We start from the raw sequence: 18,543 nt of genomic DNA on the forward strand, positions 1-18,543 counted from the left end.
CCGGGTAAGTTTGACTCTCAAATTTGTCCTTAGGCTCCGGTCCTAGTCGAAATTACCCGGCATGAGGTCGATCCGTCGTCACAGAAATTACATCGGACCATATTTCGGTTAGATCTTTTACGGTGTGGTACTAACCGACTCGGGGTCTTATACGTCGATCTGACCAAGAATTTTTTTAGAGTGGGTGCACTGTAAAAACTGGTGTTAAAACTGACACCAGTTGGTGTTAGTAGAGGACCACACCCCGAGGTGTTAAAATTACACCCTAGAGATTGAACATAACACCAGAGTGCAAATGTAACAACCAAATGTGTTGTAATAACACCTATAGGTGTTAAAATAACACCATCAATTTAACACCGGAGTAAAATAACTGGTGTGGTCCTCTATGTACACCGGTTAACACCACAGTTTTTGCTGTGTGGGGCCGTGGGGTGGTATAATACATAATTATGATGTAAAAATGATATTTATTTATACAGTTAAATTGAAGACATGTCTCGACAGTTTCTAAAGATCTACTTCGGACGCAGTATCAGGGGTGGGCAGAAGGAGGAGGATGCTAATGTCTTCGGTTTCCTCGTTCGGGAACTCAAGAAATACGGTGAAGTCCTGACAGAGAAATTTGGAGACGATAAGGCAATACAGAAGGAAGATGAAGGTCGGTCACGAGAAATGTTTTAAGATTTGAAAATAGGGAGCTGTTATTCGAACACACTTAAAATGTTGGGAAACATACTGTCCACTGTGTTGGGAAACGCATGTTGGTAAAAACATATATATATGCTTGGCAATTATTATCCAATTAAGCAAATTTATTACCCAATTATTAGTTTTTATTTCCCAATTTGGGCAGAATTTTAATCAACAGTTGTGTCGACAGTATTTCATATTCAAATTGTTTTATTCTCTCAGTAAAACCTTTACATAAAAACAAATATATTACAAAGTTAAAATACATGTATTACAAATCGGTGTCTAAAAATTGGATTTTGGTTCAGAATCATATATGTTGCCCAAGGTTTGGCATTTTTTGCCCAACTATTTTAAGAGTGAATAACAATGGGTTACAACAATGAGTCCATATGTTCAGGGGGAATCGATCACATTCTGAGGACACATATATCATTTCATATTTCCTTTCGTAAAAGTCGCCCCCCCCCCACCCCTGCATTCGCATATCGACTATATTTTGTAAAATTAAACGAAACTTTTAAATATGCCATAACTTTCTTATTTCACTTCAGATATTGTGTGCTTGTTTTGATATTTTTTGTCTCTATAATATTCCAGTCAACTTTCTGTCGGGTGTTACTGGGCAGCCGGGAATAAGTTGAGTTCATTTTTGGTCATGAACTCATGCAATAAAAAGGGGCACATATTTTATCTGTGACGCGTTTATTTGGGAGAATTATTGGTATACATGTAGGGGCGAAGAACAGTTAAGAATTGTTTTGCGCATGCGCATATCAGTATTTTGGTGAGGTAAATGGGTCGCAGAAGTTGCGTTGCGAATCTAAAGCTGATTAATGTTCTTTTTTGGGGGGGAGATTGTATGCACCTAATCGGGGTGATAAAATTTTCTCTCTTTTTTCTATTTTTCCAGTTACATCTGATGAAGCAATTTACCAAGCTGACATCAAACTTATCGACCAGGCGGATGGTAAATGAGGAATCGTCTTTATTTCCATAAACATGTTTCGACAACATTGACAAAACTTGAAGGTTTTGTTGATACAGGAAAGTTAAGAATTTCATTATCCCAGCTCATTAGACCACTAATAATATTGAAACGGGTGAGGACATGGTTTACGATTATATATATAATAGGCATATACAGGAGGGGGATCCGGCCGGATTTACCAAAAGGGACCCACTAAAATGTTGACAATTAAAACAGGGGAAGCTTTCATCACTCACAGTCACATGATACATTTTCGAGTTTTTGTGGCTTTTTTGTAAAGGGCGTAAGAGGGAAAGGAGCTAAGCCCCCTCCTGGAATCTGAAATACATGAGTTGCCGATTAAACATTTCTATTTTTTGAGAAAAATCTGTGAAGTTAATGGTAAGTGAGGTCAGTCAACAAAGCATGGCTATACGAAGCGGGGAGGCGACACGGGTTGCCCCCTCTCTCCCCAGAAATTTTGAAAACTTACATTCTCCACTGAAAATGTTCACAAACTTCACCAAAAGTGTGCATTAATCATTCAATTTCACTTTAGAAAATGCAAAAGTGTCCCCATAACAAGCTTGTTCGCCATCGCTCCCTCGCTTTGGAGTTTCCCCCCCCCCCAAAAAAAAAATAATAAATAAATAAAAAAAAAAAAAAAATACTCGTCTTGTACCCCCATCCCATCTCCCCAACCCGAAAAACTTATGTGTATGCGCCGAGCAAGGAAACCAACCTAATCAGCTTAGCTTTCATTAACGTTAATTAGCTCTGGCATCAGTCAAATTGTATCTTTAACCTGACTTTGGGCCTTTTCACACGTGAATCTTGAATCATCATTGTAATCAGTGGCGGACCGTGACCCGGAGGAGACAAAGCATTGGGGGGACACAGCATTGTTCACAAACAATACAGTGCCCCCCCCCCCTCAATGCTTGTAATGTTTGCTATTGTAATCATGACTGTGATTCGCGTTCGTGATTCTAATCATGTTCTAGTTTGGTTTCACACGTGCTAAATATTGGTCATTAGCTTTATTTTTTACTGGAATCATCATTCAAATTACGATTTTTTTTTTACCGTGTGAAAGGGCGGTTGGCAAAACTTGGAGAATGGAATTGTGACCGTTTTAAACTATTGAGTCAAGTATGACGTGAGACTGAGGAACAAATGATAATTATTAGCAATTAATAAATTGAAATCCACCACTATTTATTCAAATGTAATTTACCAGAGATAAATTACTGTCCGCCCTCTAAATTCTGATTACAATTCTGAAGCGGCAGAGTGAGAAACTATACACGAATTATCCATTTCGGGTTGATGGAACCAAATTTGACACACAAGTAGGTATTAGTCAGTAACACAATAAATTCAGAATATGATACATCTAAATTCTGCACATGTGGCCGTATAGTCCAGGATAGAAGAGGCATAACCTTGCTTTTTTATACATACAATATTTTTTGATGGTTTCTTGTCAATTCGAGGGTACTGATTATGAATCTGAATGATGCCACTAGTGTAACCTTGAGTATTTTCTGCAATTTTCATGGGTAATTTGCATATTTTGACGGCCATATTGGATTTTGCCAATTTGCGGGAAATGCTCAAGGTTTAACAAGAGTGGCATCATCCAGATTCGTAATCAGCACCCTAGAATTGACAAGAAACCATCAAAATATATTGTATATATAAAAAAACAGGGTTTGGTCAAGTTTCTATGGGGCCTATCCTGGACTAGTAGGACCTTTTTTATAAGTCGTCATCGGGGCATTCCACCCCCCCCCCCCACCCGAGCCTTTCATCCGATTAACATTGCCTGAATGTAAAGTGACAGTTAGGTATAGTAATTAGTATCAGTAATCCATTTTCGAATGATTGTCACATGTTCACGAAAACACAGATTCAATTCACTAAAAAGGGGGTTATTTACCCCTTTCCCTCCACCCCCCATAAAAAAGCAAATAGCACAGAGTTCACGACTATTGCGATGAAACGATCTAAAATTGCTATATATGAAAGTGATTTTTTTTGTGTGTTCAAATATAATTTGTTCGCTTTGAACCAATGTGATACTTTATTTATTTCATGATTTAAAATATTGTATAAGGAAGTGAGATTTTTATGAGAAAAAAAATATTTGTATCGTCAGCGAATAATACAAAAGATAAAATGGATGATGTATTAATAATATCATTGACACATAGTAAAAATAATAGTGGGCCTAAGATGGAGCCTTGAGGGACACCACAATGAACTAAAAGTGAATCAGAGTCGTAACCATTAATGCCACGTATTGTTTTCGATTTCTTAAGAAATCTTTAAACCGAAGGAGGGATTGACCTCGTACGCCGTAATAATTAAGTTTTGAGAGTAAAATGTCGTGATTAAGTGTATCAAATGCCTTACTAAGGTTACAAAATATGTGACTTGTAAAGGCGATTACGTGTATGTATTGATTTCAATATACCTTTTGTTATCCAGGGATGTTTGGGGTTCGATTATTTTTCATTCTACCTATGTGGATATTCTTATCATAATAATGTTGTAATTTATCATTAAAGCGATTATATGATGTGTTGTTTCGATAATTCAATATTACGTCACAATGGATGAGCAGACGAATCATGATAAATCTGTTGGACGAAACAGCTAGTATTTATATTGGCTGCATGCATTCTAAAGGTAAGTTGTAACTGCCCGCTTTAAATCAAATTAAGGCCCCATATTACACATCATCTTTTCTCTAATTATTTTGCCTTTTGACTTCACAGCACCTATATGAAAAAAGTCCTGATGATGATCATTTTTTTTCAATGTAGCCTCATGACTCAAAGCAAGATTTTGAGATATCTCCTATTCTGAATTTGTTTATATATCTACAGTTTTACCAAGTGTTGTTTAATCAACCCAATTGAAATTCATGGTTTTGCCGCTCCACCATTACCTTTTATACGTAATGTATCATCCTAAAGAGAATGTTAATCAAGTCCTATATACGCAACAAGAACTGTTTCGAACTGTGCACACATTGCATGACGTATCGTACACATCTGCTCCAGTATATAGTATTATGACTGTGAACCAAGGGCGGAAATCTCTCCCCAAAGGTAGGGGGACCAGGGGCTTGAAAATTTGACAAGCAAAAAAAAAAGTTATCACACCGAATGTAACGTCATTTCCACCAAAATAAATTTGACAAACCAAAAAAAAAAGGTTATCACCCAAAACGTAAAGTCATCTCGTCCAAAATACATGTTTTATTTCGAATTTGAATGATGTATTTCTTTCCATCATAAAAAACAAAAATAGTAGGGGGATATTTGATAATGTGTCTCCACTACTATTTTACCTGGGATTTCTGCCCATGCTGTGAACGACTGACTTTTATTTCCAGGGGCTTATGCTATGGTTTTGTTTTACTCGCGATTAAAAAATACATAAAACATACACAAAATATGCATTGCATGATCAAATGATTATATACAACAATATTTCAACATAACAATGAATGTAATACAAAATTATAACAATCATATCGTAGGGATAAACCCGTTTTCAGTTTGGCTACGAATAGCCAATATGTTCTTCCCCGGATGGGAGAATGGGGTCCCCCCCCCCTCTCCCTACATGAGTTTTAATCAATTGCAATATTAAGTTAGGATCAGTGGCGCAAAGAATCGAGCATTTTGAGGCAGGGGAAACATGGCGTAGGCCTACGAGGGAGGGGGGAGAGGGGGGTTCGAAAAATAATTGTGCCTGAGTACAAAAATTTACCATTTTTTAAATAAGATTCTAATTGTGTGACCGACTTTAAAATAATATCCAGAAAATAATTTAATATTTCACACTTCACCTTTCATTTTCTTTCTCTGTCATCTTTGGCCCTTTTTTCTTGATTGTGGAACCATAATTTTTTTCGGGAATGACTCATAAGCTATGCTCCAAAGCCCTCTCCGTATACGTCAGTTGTTCTGATTATTGATTCATAAATTGTTATAATTTCACAGTTATGGTAGCAGAAGTTAGCAATCCTTCGATTGGTGTCGGTTACGAGATAGGAAGGGCGCACGATGGGAAAAAGAAGATACTCTGTCTATACAGACCCGAAGGTGCTCCAAAAAGTAAGTGCAAATACTAAAAAATACAATTTGATTACAAGTTTATTGATACAAATCCTGATATTCAAGGATCATCATCAATAAAACAAAATCTGCATATACACGTATATATAATCCATGCCCCCCCCCCCCTTTAGTTGCTGGTTCAAATATCTTTTTAAAAATTTGGGCCTAAGCTATCATTGCTTTAGATAAGTCAAAATCCATACATCAAAAGCATGTATGGCAATTTCTGACAACCACCCGCCCCCGGGGGGGGGGCACTCAGTATAATGCATAGTGGGTATGTGCCGCGGAGGGGACCCCCATTTTTACACTCAAATTTCCGTTCCAAGGCATAGCATTTTGTCTTATTGAGAAAAATAACAAAGAAAGCCGCTCCAAAGCATAGCATTTTCTTCTTATCGAGAAAAAAAGAAGAAAGAAATCCGCTCCAAAGCTTCGCATATTTTTCGTTACGCCGTTCCGGTCGCATTGATCTGCTACAGTGAGCTGCAATTTTGGTGAAAAGCGGCCGCAGAGCGCTGTTTGACCATCGCCTCTGCGCGAGCGCACCCGGCGGAGGCACTGGGCGGAGACCGCGCTAGCTGCATCATGCACGCATGCCCGTTCCATAGGGATGCATACGCACTTACACGCTGGCGATCCACTAGTTCCAAGGACCCCCGTTTTCACAAACATTTGTAGTTCCGAAGCCCGTTCCGAGGACCCTCCTTTTACAATAAGCCCGCTCCAAGGCCCCCGTTTTTTGTCTTGCCCGCGGCACACCCCCACCACTTTTTTGGTCGAGTGCCCTCCCCCCCCCCCCCCCCCCCCATGTTTGTATGCAGTCATTATATATGTATAATATTAAATTTACCTTTCGGTATATGTTTTACTCTAGAGCTTTCTGCGATGATCCGTGGAGCAGATGGGGTCGATAATCTCACCGTCAAGGATTATGATATATCAGACATATCGAACATCCTGGCAGATTACTTCAAATAAAACTTTCACTTTTCAAGCCTGGACTTCCCTTGTAATATTCATCGTGTAATATATAATGTCCAGCTCCTTTTTTAAAGGGGAAGTTCACCCTGAAGAAAACTTTGTTGTAAAAATAGCAGAAAAAATAATGAAAAATATTGATGAAGGTTCGAAGAAAATCCATCAAAGATTAAGAAAGTTATTAGAATTTCAAGTTTTTTATTTGTGACGTCATAATCGAGCAGCTGCCCCATATGTTATGTAATTTAAAATGCATAAATTTTAATTTTTTAATGGTTCGTGATGACTATTTTGTTTTCTTTTTAGAAACAGGGTGAAATGAATTGTCCATTGATATACTGAAGATACAGTAAAAACCATTTTCAATTTTCTGAGAAAATGACATTTCATTGATTATTTGTCATACGATATGTAGGAAACCTGCTCGCACACAACGCCACAAATCAACTAATTAAAATTCTAATAACTTTTTTATTCTTGGATGGATTTTTCTCAAACCTTCAGCATTATTTTTTATTTATTTTCTCTGTTATTTTTACAATAAAATTTTTGTCAGGGTGAACTTCCCCTTTAATGTTGTAAGTTGATTTGAATTAGGAAAAGATGAGTCTTAAAGTATCTTCTCATTATATTTTGTTCAATTAATATTCTGTACTATGTTTAACTAAGTCTATGTTTGATTTTTGCGGTCCTAAATTATGGAACAGTTTACTAATTCATCTTCGATCTTGTACATCTGTAGAATCATGTAAAAGACATAACATAACTATTTTTGTAATATTGGAGAGCTTTATATGTAAAGCGCATAGAGCAATTTTTTTTATTATGCACTATATTATAAGCATTTCATTATTATCATTATTAAATCAGTGTTTAAAGTCTGCGTTTAAACAATGGAAGTTCAAAATGTCAAATTCATCCGCCAAAACCTTAGGTTCTAGCTATTAAACTGGGTTGTAACATGCAAGCACATGTCAAAAGTCTAATCCTGTTTATCAGACATGCCCTAGCATGTTTGAATAGTAACAGAAATTATGCTTTATCATTAAATAGTTTAAGTACCAACATTCTGATATCAAGTATTTACTTTTTATGATAAGTGTCATATTTGACTTCCATGAGTTCATTCACAGGTTCTAAAAATTGTATAGTTTTGTACATCTTATCATTGTTGGGCTGTTAAAAGCTTGTATCGCAATTTCTTTTTTAAAAGAATCGATGACCCAGAAAAAGGTCAATATTAGAGTTGGGACGTAAACGGCAACCTTCTTTTGCCTAGAAATAATTCTCTACATAAAGAAGACTGACTACTTTCAGAGAGTTGCCGTCATTGCCATAATTCTAAAATACTGCTTTTTTAGCCAGCCTCAAAATTTCCCCAATTTTGAGATACGAAATACAATACAAAGCAAATCCATCTATACACAACGAACACAAATACAAACGGTATAAAAACAGTCTTACATGTACTCTACGACATGCTAAGAAAACATATTTCTCTAACCAATTTGAAAAAAATAAATTTGATATCAAAAGTACATGGAAAATAATCAATCGTGTGCTCAACAAAAACACTGATAAAACACACATTCATAAAATCAATACACATGACACTATTATAACAGACGTAAATGAGATTGCTCAAAGCTTGAATGATTACTTTGTAAATATTGGTCCCAATCTTGCCAAAGATATCGAACCCTCAGGAAAAGTATTTTCCAGTTTTCTGGAAGATCCCAACCCCAAAACAATATTTTTTGCCCCAATACTAGAATTCGAGATCATAGACATTGTAAATAACTTAAACTCTCAAAAAAGCCCAGGTTTTGATGGAATCACGAATAAAATTCTAAAACACGTCATCTCAGAAATTGTGACACCAATAACACACATATTCAATCTATCAATAACATGTGGTATCGTCCCCTCACAAATGAAAAAATCCAAGGTCATACCTATATTTAAAAAAGGAGACACCCGAGATATGGGCAACTATAGACCTATATCATTATTGACTTCATTTTCAAAAATATTAGAAAGAACTGTATATACTCGAACGATTAAATTCATTCACGAATGCAATATTCTCAACGAATTCCAATATGGCTTCCGTGAAAAACACGCAACAACTCACGCTATGATTACACTCGTCGATAAAGTCATCAAAGCTATTGATAAATCCCTTCACACTGTTGGAATATTCCTGGACTTCTCCAAGGCCTTTGACACTATAGATCATGATATTCTTTTATATAAACTCGCTTATTACGGTATTAGAGGAAAGGCCTTGGAGTGGTACAGGAATTACTTAACTAACAGAACTCAATACGTTTTTGTTAATGGGTGCGAATCACACCTGGAAAACATAAATTGTGGTGTACCACAAGGATCACTCCTCGGCCCCCTATTATTTATATTATTTATAAACGACTTCCATAAATCTTCTAAACTATTATCTTTCATTCTGTTCGCTGACGACTCCAACATATTTTTCTCCCATCGTGACCCAACAACTTTGATTAATGTTATGAATACCGAATTGAAATCGGTCCATGCTTGGATACGGGCGAACAAACTATCATTAAACATAAAAAACACCAATTACATATTATTTAGTAACACAATACAAACGCTCCATGGTAACATTAACATTAATGGCATTAATATTGACTCTACCCAATCAACAAAATTTCTTGGCATATTCATCGACAATAAATTATCATGGAAAACACACATTGATATTCTTTGTAGAGTGATCGCAAGAAACATAGGTGTCATCAACAAACTTAAAACATTTTTACCTCACAAAATACTTTTGACCCTCTACTCAACCCACATCCTCCCTTATCTAAACTACGGAATTTTATCCTGGGGTAATTCACAAATAACACAAACTAATAGAATATTTTTGCTTAAAAAACGAATTGTTAGAATAATTGAAAATGCCCATTACCGTGCTCATACAAGCCCGTTATTTAAAAAAAAAAAATACTAAAAATCCACGATCTCTATCTCCTGAACCTTGGAACTTTTATGTTCCAGCTATCAAAAAACGAATAACCCACCGCAATTACTTCACTCTTTACCAAAAACACTGACATCCATACATACCCCACAAGACAAGCTATACAACACCAATATCACCCCCCTCTGACTAGAACCACACTCGCACAAAAAAACCATCATTTATACAGGTCCCAAATACTGGAATGGTATTCACCAAAGCCTTAAACAATATAGAAATATAAACACCTTCAAAAAACACCCAAAACTCTCATTCCTTAATGAGTACAATGTATGAAACACATGAACTGCTTTATCTTTTCCACGATACTTGCCTCTCGACCCTATTTCACTTTCTCCTCCCCTTTCCTTTTCTGCTGGGCACATAATCGTTTCTTTTTGTTTTGTTTTTTCCCCCAGTTATTTAATATTCCCTTATCCCTCTAACCTATGTAGTTACTGCCCCCCCCCCTTTCTTTCCTTGTTATTCAAACCTATTTTGCCGTTCTTCATATATGGTCTAGATTGTCTTACTTTACTTTTAATTACATACGATTAAGATTACTACAAATTTATCCTAAGGGGCTTACAATTACAAGCTTCCTCATTTTCATTTTCACATGCTAACTGTAATCTATAATTTGTCTAATCATCAAAATGTATCTTGAACAAAAATTGTATACATTTCATCTATTTCCTACGAATTTGTTAATTGATTATTGAAGTATACTTATAACACTTATTTTGTTTTGTACATTTATACATATGTATATATATGTTTGTTATGTTTATTATCAGAAAATGGAAATGAAATAAACTAAACTGAAACTGAACCTGAAAAGGTTTTGACACCCAGGCAGCGATATAACAACAATAATAATACACTGCAAAAACTCCGGTGTTGATTTAGCACCAGCCTGGAATCTATATATGTCCACACAAGAGAAGTGTTAAACTACACCAGTTTGGTTTCGGTCTAACACCAGATAGGTGTTTATACAACACCAATTAGTATTAAAACAGCATCGGTTTGATTCCAAACTGGTGTTGTTTCAATACTTCTCTGGTGTAGACATACATGTATATAGATTCCAGGCTGGTGTTAAATCAACACCGGAGTTTTTGCAGTGTAGATTGGATCAATTAGTAATGCGCCAAATCCACTCTGCAGAGTGCTCAAGGCGCACTTTTTTTTATCTCGATGTATATTAGTGATAAAATTACCAGATGTCTTCTGATTGTTTTTTTATTCCAAAATTAAATTTATTAGTACTGTGTAATACATCGCCTATGTTTTAACAATCATTCATCTTTTTAAATGTTTTTTTTTAAATAATAATCAGAGAGCCCTGAGGAAGACCAGCTTTTAATGTTTGTATTTTGCATATATATGTCATGTATCTTGCCATTTGTATCTCGTAACATATTATCGTATTTTTACTTTTTATTTGTTCTTTTTTCTGTATCTCACAAGGTCCTGTTACTATGTTTTTTCGTATATTGTATGTTTTTTTATGTTGATTAGGTTACGGAATCAAAAGAAACACAATAAATGCAAGAGAGAAGAGTATTTTATATAAACAAACCTGTTTATTGTATTAAAATTCTTTTACTCATGACATGCATCGATGACATGCTACATAATTACAGTACAAGGGTACTTTGTTATGTCTACATGAAGTCTTTGATAACATTACAAATATTTGGGACTCTGGATTAACAAAGTACTTACTAATTTACAAAGTCGATAGGATATATACAATTTTAACTATGCAAGACAAGACAACTCAGTGAGCCAGTCGCAGGGGTTGTTGCACGAAACTTTGTTGCAATCAAATTTTACTATTATTTGATTTTTCAAAATCGTTGATTGGTAATGTCACTATATTTAAAGGGGGTTAGTAGCTCTCCCCCTCCCCCCCCCCCCCCCCCCCCCCCGAAGAAGAGATTTACTGCTCAAAAGTACATACGACACAAATATTTAGGTAGATTCCTCAAAGCATGATTGCAAAGAGTTTGTAAACAGGCAGCCTATCTCAAAATCGGTGACTTGTTTTAGAAAGGTGGATGTTCAACAATTTTCTAAGAAGGAAAATCTGATGATATTTGTAGGTTCGCATGGTGGAGTTTATAACGTGGAGGTTTACGGTTCACCATGTGTAATATGAAGAAGGGAAGGAAATACAGGCAGAAAGATTGAAAAGGAAAGACGAGAAAGGACGAAAAGAGGAAATTAGAAGTATTCTTTTCTTGAAAATGAGTGAAGTCCTGAAAAGGATTCAACCTGCCCGAAGCGTTGAGTGACCTCTCTTCACTTCATCCAGCTACTACTCAAACCATCGCTACTCAAGCCATATTCAGCTCATCTCATCTGGTTTACAGTCCTTTTCGGGACTTCACTCACTTTCAAGAAAGAATACTTCTCATTTCCCTTATTCATCCTTTCTCGTCTTTCCATTCCAATGTTTCTGCCTGTATTTCCTTCCCTTCTTCATATTACACATGGGGAAGTAAAATCTGTTGGGATGAGATGCAGTTTATTTTGTCTTTATATGCAACTCAAAAGTTAAATTAGTGTAAAATCTTGATGGTTTCACAATCTAAAGAAATTATGAATAGTTTGGTATCAAAATCTCAAAATGCCTAAATATGAAATATGTCATTCTGTTCTTCAACCTTTAATACTAAATTATCACTGTAGAAAAATAGCAAAGATTTAGAAAGGTATATACATTGAAAAGAAAAAGAGAAGTTCTGGGCCCGATAATATTCATATATAAGGTTGCAATCATCAATCACAAAATGTCAATGTCCAAGCAAGATCAACGCTGTGAGTAAACATTGTTCAACATACCCTAGATCTTAGTGTCAATGGGCCCAGGCATCTATAATATTATATCAATAGTATGACCACAGAGTTGCAATTGATCACAAAATGTCAATGTCCAAGCAAGATCAATGCTGTGAGTAACATACCCAAGATCAGCCAATCAGAATCATTCTTAGAAATCATTTGCAATCAATCATAAATCTTGGTGTTATAGGGTCCAGGTATGTATAACATTATATCAATAATGTGACCATATTGAGTTGCAATCGATCACAAAATGTCAATTCTGTCAAAGCAAGATCACTGCTGCAAGTGAATACCATGCAACGTACCCAATCAAACTTGCAATCAATCACACGTCTAGGTGGTTGTGGGGCCCAGGTATTTGTTGTAGGATTAAGATGAGCTATCTTGAAATCGTTGGTAAAGGTTGATCATGTACACAGTACGTGAAAAATGTTGAAAATGTAAAATTGTAATGGTGAGAATTTATAAATTGCTTAAATATCAAAATAATTAGAATTATGCAATCCTGCGAAGTTGATGTCATAATACACAAATATGAAAAGATGGGACTACGTCACTACACAAAACACTTCTTGTTCTGAATTCGAATTATTCTTCTGCAAAAGAGGCGATGATAGACCAATGACAACATATTCATGACACCAGGGCCTCGTCTTACAAAGAGTTGCGATTGATCCGATCAATCGCAACTAAGGACGGCCAGCAACGTCAACTTGTATTAAGCATGCTTGTTCAAAATATTTTCTAGCTTTGATGTATATTCATGCATTAATTGAACTGATGCTCATGACCTGTTAAACACCTTTTAATCCAAGGTGTTCTTGACAACCTGAAACCTTGCCAGAGGCTTGCCAGACATAGCAACAATGTAATGTAAGCAAACACTTCCAGGTATGAGAAGCTTAGTTATCACTAACAGGTGAGAAGAAATACCCTGTCACTAGGTGCCCAGAAAAGAAACATTCATAAATCTGAATCACTTTTGTAAATGAGCTTATTGTTCTCACCACTTTCTAAAAGACAATCTAGGCCCTGTCTTACAAAGAGTTATGATTGATCCAATCGATCGTAACTCTATGGAAATCCATTAGTGTCATAATTTTTCCTACAGGAAATTTGCAAAATGTCTTCTGTAAATGAAAGAGAACACGCCAAATTGTCAAGAGATCAATGAATTTATGGATATGCATTAATATCTAGAATTTTTTTTAATGAACATGTATTTTATATGTTGACTTTGCTGGCTTTCCATAGTTGCGATTGATTGGATCAATCGCAACTCTTTGTAAGACTGGGCCCAGTACTGCATACAATTCCCGAATGATCAATATTTGTCTCATCCTTGTTTTGTTTAGTCTCATCGCATATGGACTCATCTTAGCATCTTAGCTAATCTACAACCAGTAGTTCATCTGCAGCCAGTTTGTCTAATAACCATTTGGTCAAATCGCCACTAAGCCCTTTTCCCATTTTGTCTACTTTCCTGTACCGGCCACACACACACATTAACAGCGCAAACAATGCGCTAACAGAGGCCCTGTTTAAACTGGTAATGTCGCAGCGATGCCGAATACAACAACAACCGTTCATTACATCTTGGATCAACGTTTGACCTCACATTCCGAAAGACGTAACTGGGCCTACTGTAAGTGTTCTGTTAGTGGTAACATTTCTGTACGGTCAGCACTGGGGGCTTTTCGTGAATGGACTTGTCAGACTTTTTATCCGACAGTTACCGTAGTAACAGTGCTTCTTAGCCAATCAAAATCAAGGTAAATTGTCAAATCTGTGAACTTGTCTGATGAAAACGTTGATGAAATGCCTCCTAGATATGATTTACTAATTTTGTTTGATATCTAGTCTGTCTATCATCACTTGGTCTCTAAGGTTAGATGAAGTGCTTGTTAATAACCCAATTTTCCTTTGGAAAAAATAAGAATATCAAGTTGACGAAGTGGAGATTAGACAAACTGAGTATTAGACTAAATGGCCCGTAGTCTGAAGTCGGGTTTAATTAAAACTCTGGTTTTAAGCTGTGGTTTAACTATGGATAGCCAATAGTGGCATAAATCTGTAGCAGTATAATTTCAATGAATCAGCTCATTTTTGTCTCAAATAATTCTTAACTGTTTCGGAAGGATAGAGAGATAGCTTTCTTCACCATTCACGATTTAGGAAAGAGCACAGTAGACATAAGAAACATAAAAAGTAAGGAAGATTTTGACATTTTTGGCTTTCCATAATTTTAGCACAGAGTTAGACCATGGTCTAAGTTAAACCTGACTTCAGAATACGGGCCATGAAGTATTAGACAAGTGGGTACTAGACTAAATTGATAGTTGATGAAATGGGTTTAGCCCATGTGGTGGCTGAATATTCTAAAAGACAACTGCTAGTAGAATAAATGAATATAAAACTGTCTAGCTTGAAATGTAGAATAAGGAAATGTATGAGGATGTGAATGTTCAGAGCAAAACTCAATCTTATTGATTAAAGATGGGTCCATGGATGATGAGTTATGAAATGATAAAACTGCTTCAATCACTTTCCTCTTGCTCTGACCCTGGAGCTGACCCCTGAGCTGACTCTTGACCTGACTCTTGACCTGACCCTTGACCTGACTCTTGAACTGACCCCTGACCTCCATCTGACTCAGACCTTGCCTCTTCCATTTCCTCACCGGCCGGTGAGGCTCCGCCCCTGTCTGATCCCGACTGATCGCTGTCTGAGTCGGAGACCATCCTTCGCTTGATGCGTCCTTGCTTGGGTTTCCTCTCTTCTTCCTCTTCGTCGCTCCCTTGGGTACCGCTACCACTGAAATGGAAAACAAACACAGAACTCAATAGGTGGGTCTACATGGCACAATATACCTGCTAATTTCTTTATCATGACTTAAGAATGAATAAATCAATCTTAATATAAAATATAACAGAGATTATCATAAAAAATGCAACTTTTATTAGTCTACCTGATGCATCAGTTGGCGGCAAGGAAAGAGGAGGAAAAGAGCTTTAATAACTGTAATGATAGTGGTCCTTTCATCCAACCAAACAATGAAGTTAGAAGACTGAAGATTAATCAAATGACAATTATAAATAACAATGTTGAAGATGAAGGCCAAGAAACACATATTTCACATATATATATTCTGTGTTTTGTATACTGTTCTGTTAAATTTGTATGTGAATCTTTTTACTCTGTACAAACATTTACAATTCAGCCATTGGCTGCCAAGAATGTTTTGATGCCTAATAAAGACCATTATTATTATTATTATCTATCCAACAATCCATCTGTTACCTACCTATCAATCGGCACATCCGTAATCTTCAGCCTTTCTCCATCCGAGTCTGAGTCTGTCGACGACAGAATAGCCTTTGATTTGAACTTTCCTGGAACCTCTCTCTCCATCGATTTCAGTTCCTTCATCTTCCTTGACCTTCCACTCTTCTCCTTCCTCTTTCGTTTTCTTGGTCTATCCTCTCCTCCTTCTTCATCATCCGAGCCTAGTCTGTCCTTCTTGCGCGGTCTGAAATAAGAAAGAGATTCCAAACAATAAAGCTTTATTCAGACAAGGCATTGTGGCATGAACATCAGTCAAAGTGAAAATTTTTGAAAGCATTATTTGAAGCAAAATACATGTATGCAAACTGTCATGTTTAAACAGCGATTTGTCATGTTTCATTGCATTTTCAACTTAGTGGATGTTGAAAGAAAATATTTGCAACCAATAGCAAATACTCCATTGCATGTTTACAACTGTAGCTGTAGAAAATCAGATAACACTCCTTAATACAAGAAGATCAAAAATCAATCTCAACTTTGCAAGTAGATACAAGACATATATATGATTGATTCATGGGCGGAATATACACTTACAATTGATCGCAAATTTCTCACAATGCCCCATTATATGATGATTAGTTGAAGACAAATAACTGTTATTCTGAAACAGTACCATATATTGCACAAGAAACAGTAATAAAACCCTGAACATTTAGAATCCTGCATCTCTCTCTCTTTCGCTCTCTTTTGTTATCTAACCTTCTCTTTTTCTTTGGCCTTTCTGCTCCGTCTCCTTCCTCGTCACTTCCTCTCTGTTTTCTCCTCTTCTTCTTCTGCCTGGGTTCTTCGTCCTCTTCGCTTCCGCTTCCTTCGCTGTAGATCTCTCCCGTGTTCTTCCCTCGCTGTTTACAAATCAAACAAAGCGCATTTATATTTTCAATGGAGGTACAAAACGCTGGAGCAGCGTTCCTTCACTTAAAATAATGGATCGTTGGCAGGCTGTTAAACCTTTATCTAAAAATATAGAAATTTTGAGGACAGCTACAAAAAATAGGCACAGGCAAAAATGATCAATTCATGTGCTTTATTACACATGTGCAACCAATGTTCCTCATCACACAAGGTGCTCCTATATTACCCCATCATAAACCCAATGCTGAATTTGGTCATTTGATTTGTGTGTGGAATTTAGAGCGGAGCAATTGTAACTGGAGCACATGTCTAGCAACCACTTTGTCAGCCCAATTATAATGGGTAGGTCAATCACGGGAGACAAAACGATTGGGGGGAGGGCTTACCCTTCCTTTGCGGCCTGCTTTGGGCTTGGTCTCGACAATGTCCGGTAACGTTAGGATATTCTTTGTCTTCTCGATGAACTCGGTTCTCTTCTCAATGAGAGCTTTCGTCCTCTCCTCCTCTTCGTGTCTCTTGGCCATCTGGAAAGAAAAAAAACACAGTGAATTATCGGTTGGTATTGTTTTAGTAATTATTAACCCAGAGTCGCCAACATGAACAAGAACATTTCAGTATTTCAAAAGCCATTAAAAAAAATCAGTACTTTGGTGAGGAAATTAGTATTTTCAAAGAACTATCATAAGACAACGTATAAAACTGAAACTATGGAAATCAGTATTTTGTATGAAACCAACAGTATTTTTCTAATTTTCTTTGTACTAAATACCGATTGGCAGCTTTGTTACCCCGTAAGGTGACATACGTTACGGGTGGTCCCGTAACTTTACACTCTTACGTTGTTTGAAAAAATTATTATAAATATAAATATGAACCATAATGATTTATGAGAGCAAAATGTAAGTTAAAACTGCCTATTTGCACACAGAATACATCTTTTTCTTATTGTTCTTTTCAATTTGATTGTGTATGATTATCTTGATTTTGCTGATTATTGTGTATATTGTTTTAAAATTATTGAAAAATCAATCAATACACTGAAAAAAGACTGCAAACATATGCTACATTCAAACAGCTCCAAAACTGAAAAAGCATTACATTGTGTTGAAAAAAGACTCAATGACTCAAGTCCCGTTTGAACATTTGATTTTGTTTTTCTCTAATTATCACTACCACAACCAGAATGGCTATTCTTACTTGTATCTCCTTGTGTTTCTGTCTAAGAGCCTCTCTTTCTTCTTCCTGCTTCTGTCTCAGAGCTCTCTCCTCCTCGTCCTGACGCCTTGCTCTCTGTACGTGATACTGGGCCTGGCTTAGAAGATCAGCACATTGCCTGCATTGAAATATAAATGAATAGGAAGATGAGGGTGGGCAGTATTCTAATCATCATCATCATGAAGACAACGACGATGATGACGAAGATGGTGACGATGATGATGGTGATGATGGAGATGATGGTGATGATGATGATGAAGATGTAAAGGGGGATGACAACATGGACATGACAATAATGATGGTGGTGATAAAGATCACGACAAACAAAGATAATGATGAAGACGACATGATGATGGTGATGATGATAATGATGTTAATGATGATTATGGTGATGGTGATGATGATGATGATTATGGTGATGATGATAATGATAAAGTTAATGATGATGAAGAAGATGATGATGATGATGGTGATAATGATAATGTTAATGA

The 18,543-nt window shown here is 36.4% G+C and overlaps 2 protein-coding genes across 3 annotated transcripts in view; one reads left to right on the forward strand and one right to left on the reverse strand.

Annotated features, from left to right (window-relative positions):
- The first annotated feature begins 488 nt into the window (after positions 1-488).
- Positions 489-6,893, forward strand: LOC129268729 (putative 2'-deoxynucleoside 5'-phosphate N-hydrolase 1). Its single transcript, XM_064104829.1, has 4 exons — positions 489-661; positions 1,607-1,663; positions 5,683-5,796; positions 6,677-6,893. Exons 1-4 carry the CDS (start codon positions 496-498, stop codon positions 6,778-6,780), a joined length of 441 nt encoding a protein of 146 aa, XP_063960899.1. The 5' UTR covers positions 489-495; the 3' UTR covers positions 6,781-6,893.
- A 4,460-nt stretch (positions 6,894-11,353) lies between these two features.
- The window catches only part of LOC129267636 (RNA polymerase-associated protein CTR9 homolog), a 34,138-nt gene continuing 26,948 nt past the window's right edge, over positions 11,354-18,543 (reverse strand). The window contains exons 18-22 of one of the 2 annotated variants that reach the window (XM_064104830.1): positions 18,035-18,170; positions 17,224-17,361; positions 16,685-16,827; positions 15,945-16,169; positions 11,354-15,454 (exon numbers count right to left, since the gene is read on the reverse strand). In XM_064104830.1, coding sequence (XP_063960900.1) covers positions 15,178-15,454; positions 15,945-16,169; positions 16,685-16,827; positions 17,224-17,361; positions 18,035-18,170 — 919 coding nt within the window. In that variant the 3' untranslated portion in view covers positions 11,354-15,177. The remainder of the gene's footprint in view (positions 15,455-15,944; positions 16,170-16,684; positions 16,828-17,223; positions 17,362-18,034; positions 18,171-18,543) is intronic. The other variant, XM_064104831.1, reaches the window with a different exon arrangement.

The sequence above is a fragment of the Lytechinus pictus genome, chromosome 9 (assembly GCF_037042905.1).
Source record: "Lytechinus pictus isolate F3 Inbred chromosome 9, Lp3.0, whole genome shotgun sequence".
Taxonomy (NCBI): domain Eukaryota; kingdom Metazoa; phylum Echinodermata; class Echinoidea; order Temnopleuroida; family Toxopneustidae; genus Lytechinus; species Lytechinus pictus.

What these genes read in the sequence shown, in the direction of transcription:
- LOC129268729 (XM_064104829.1), top strand. Translation starts at nt 496, where the DNA reads ATGTCTCGACAGTTTCTAAAGATCTACTTCGGACGCAGTATCAGGGGT. An exon ending in AATACAGAAGGAAGATGAAG is followed by an intron (nt 662 to 1,606) that starts GTCGGTCACGAG and finishes CTATTTTTCCAG; the next exon opens with TTACATCTGATGAAGCAATT. An exon ending in ACTTATCGACCAGGCGGATG is followed by an intron (nt 1,664 to 5,682) that starts GTAAATGAGGAA and finishes ATAATTTCACAG; the next exon opens with TTATGGTAGCAGAAGTTAGC.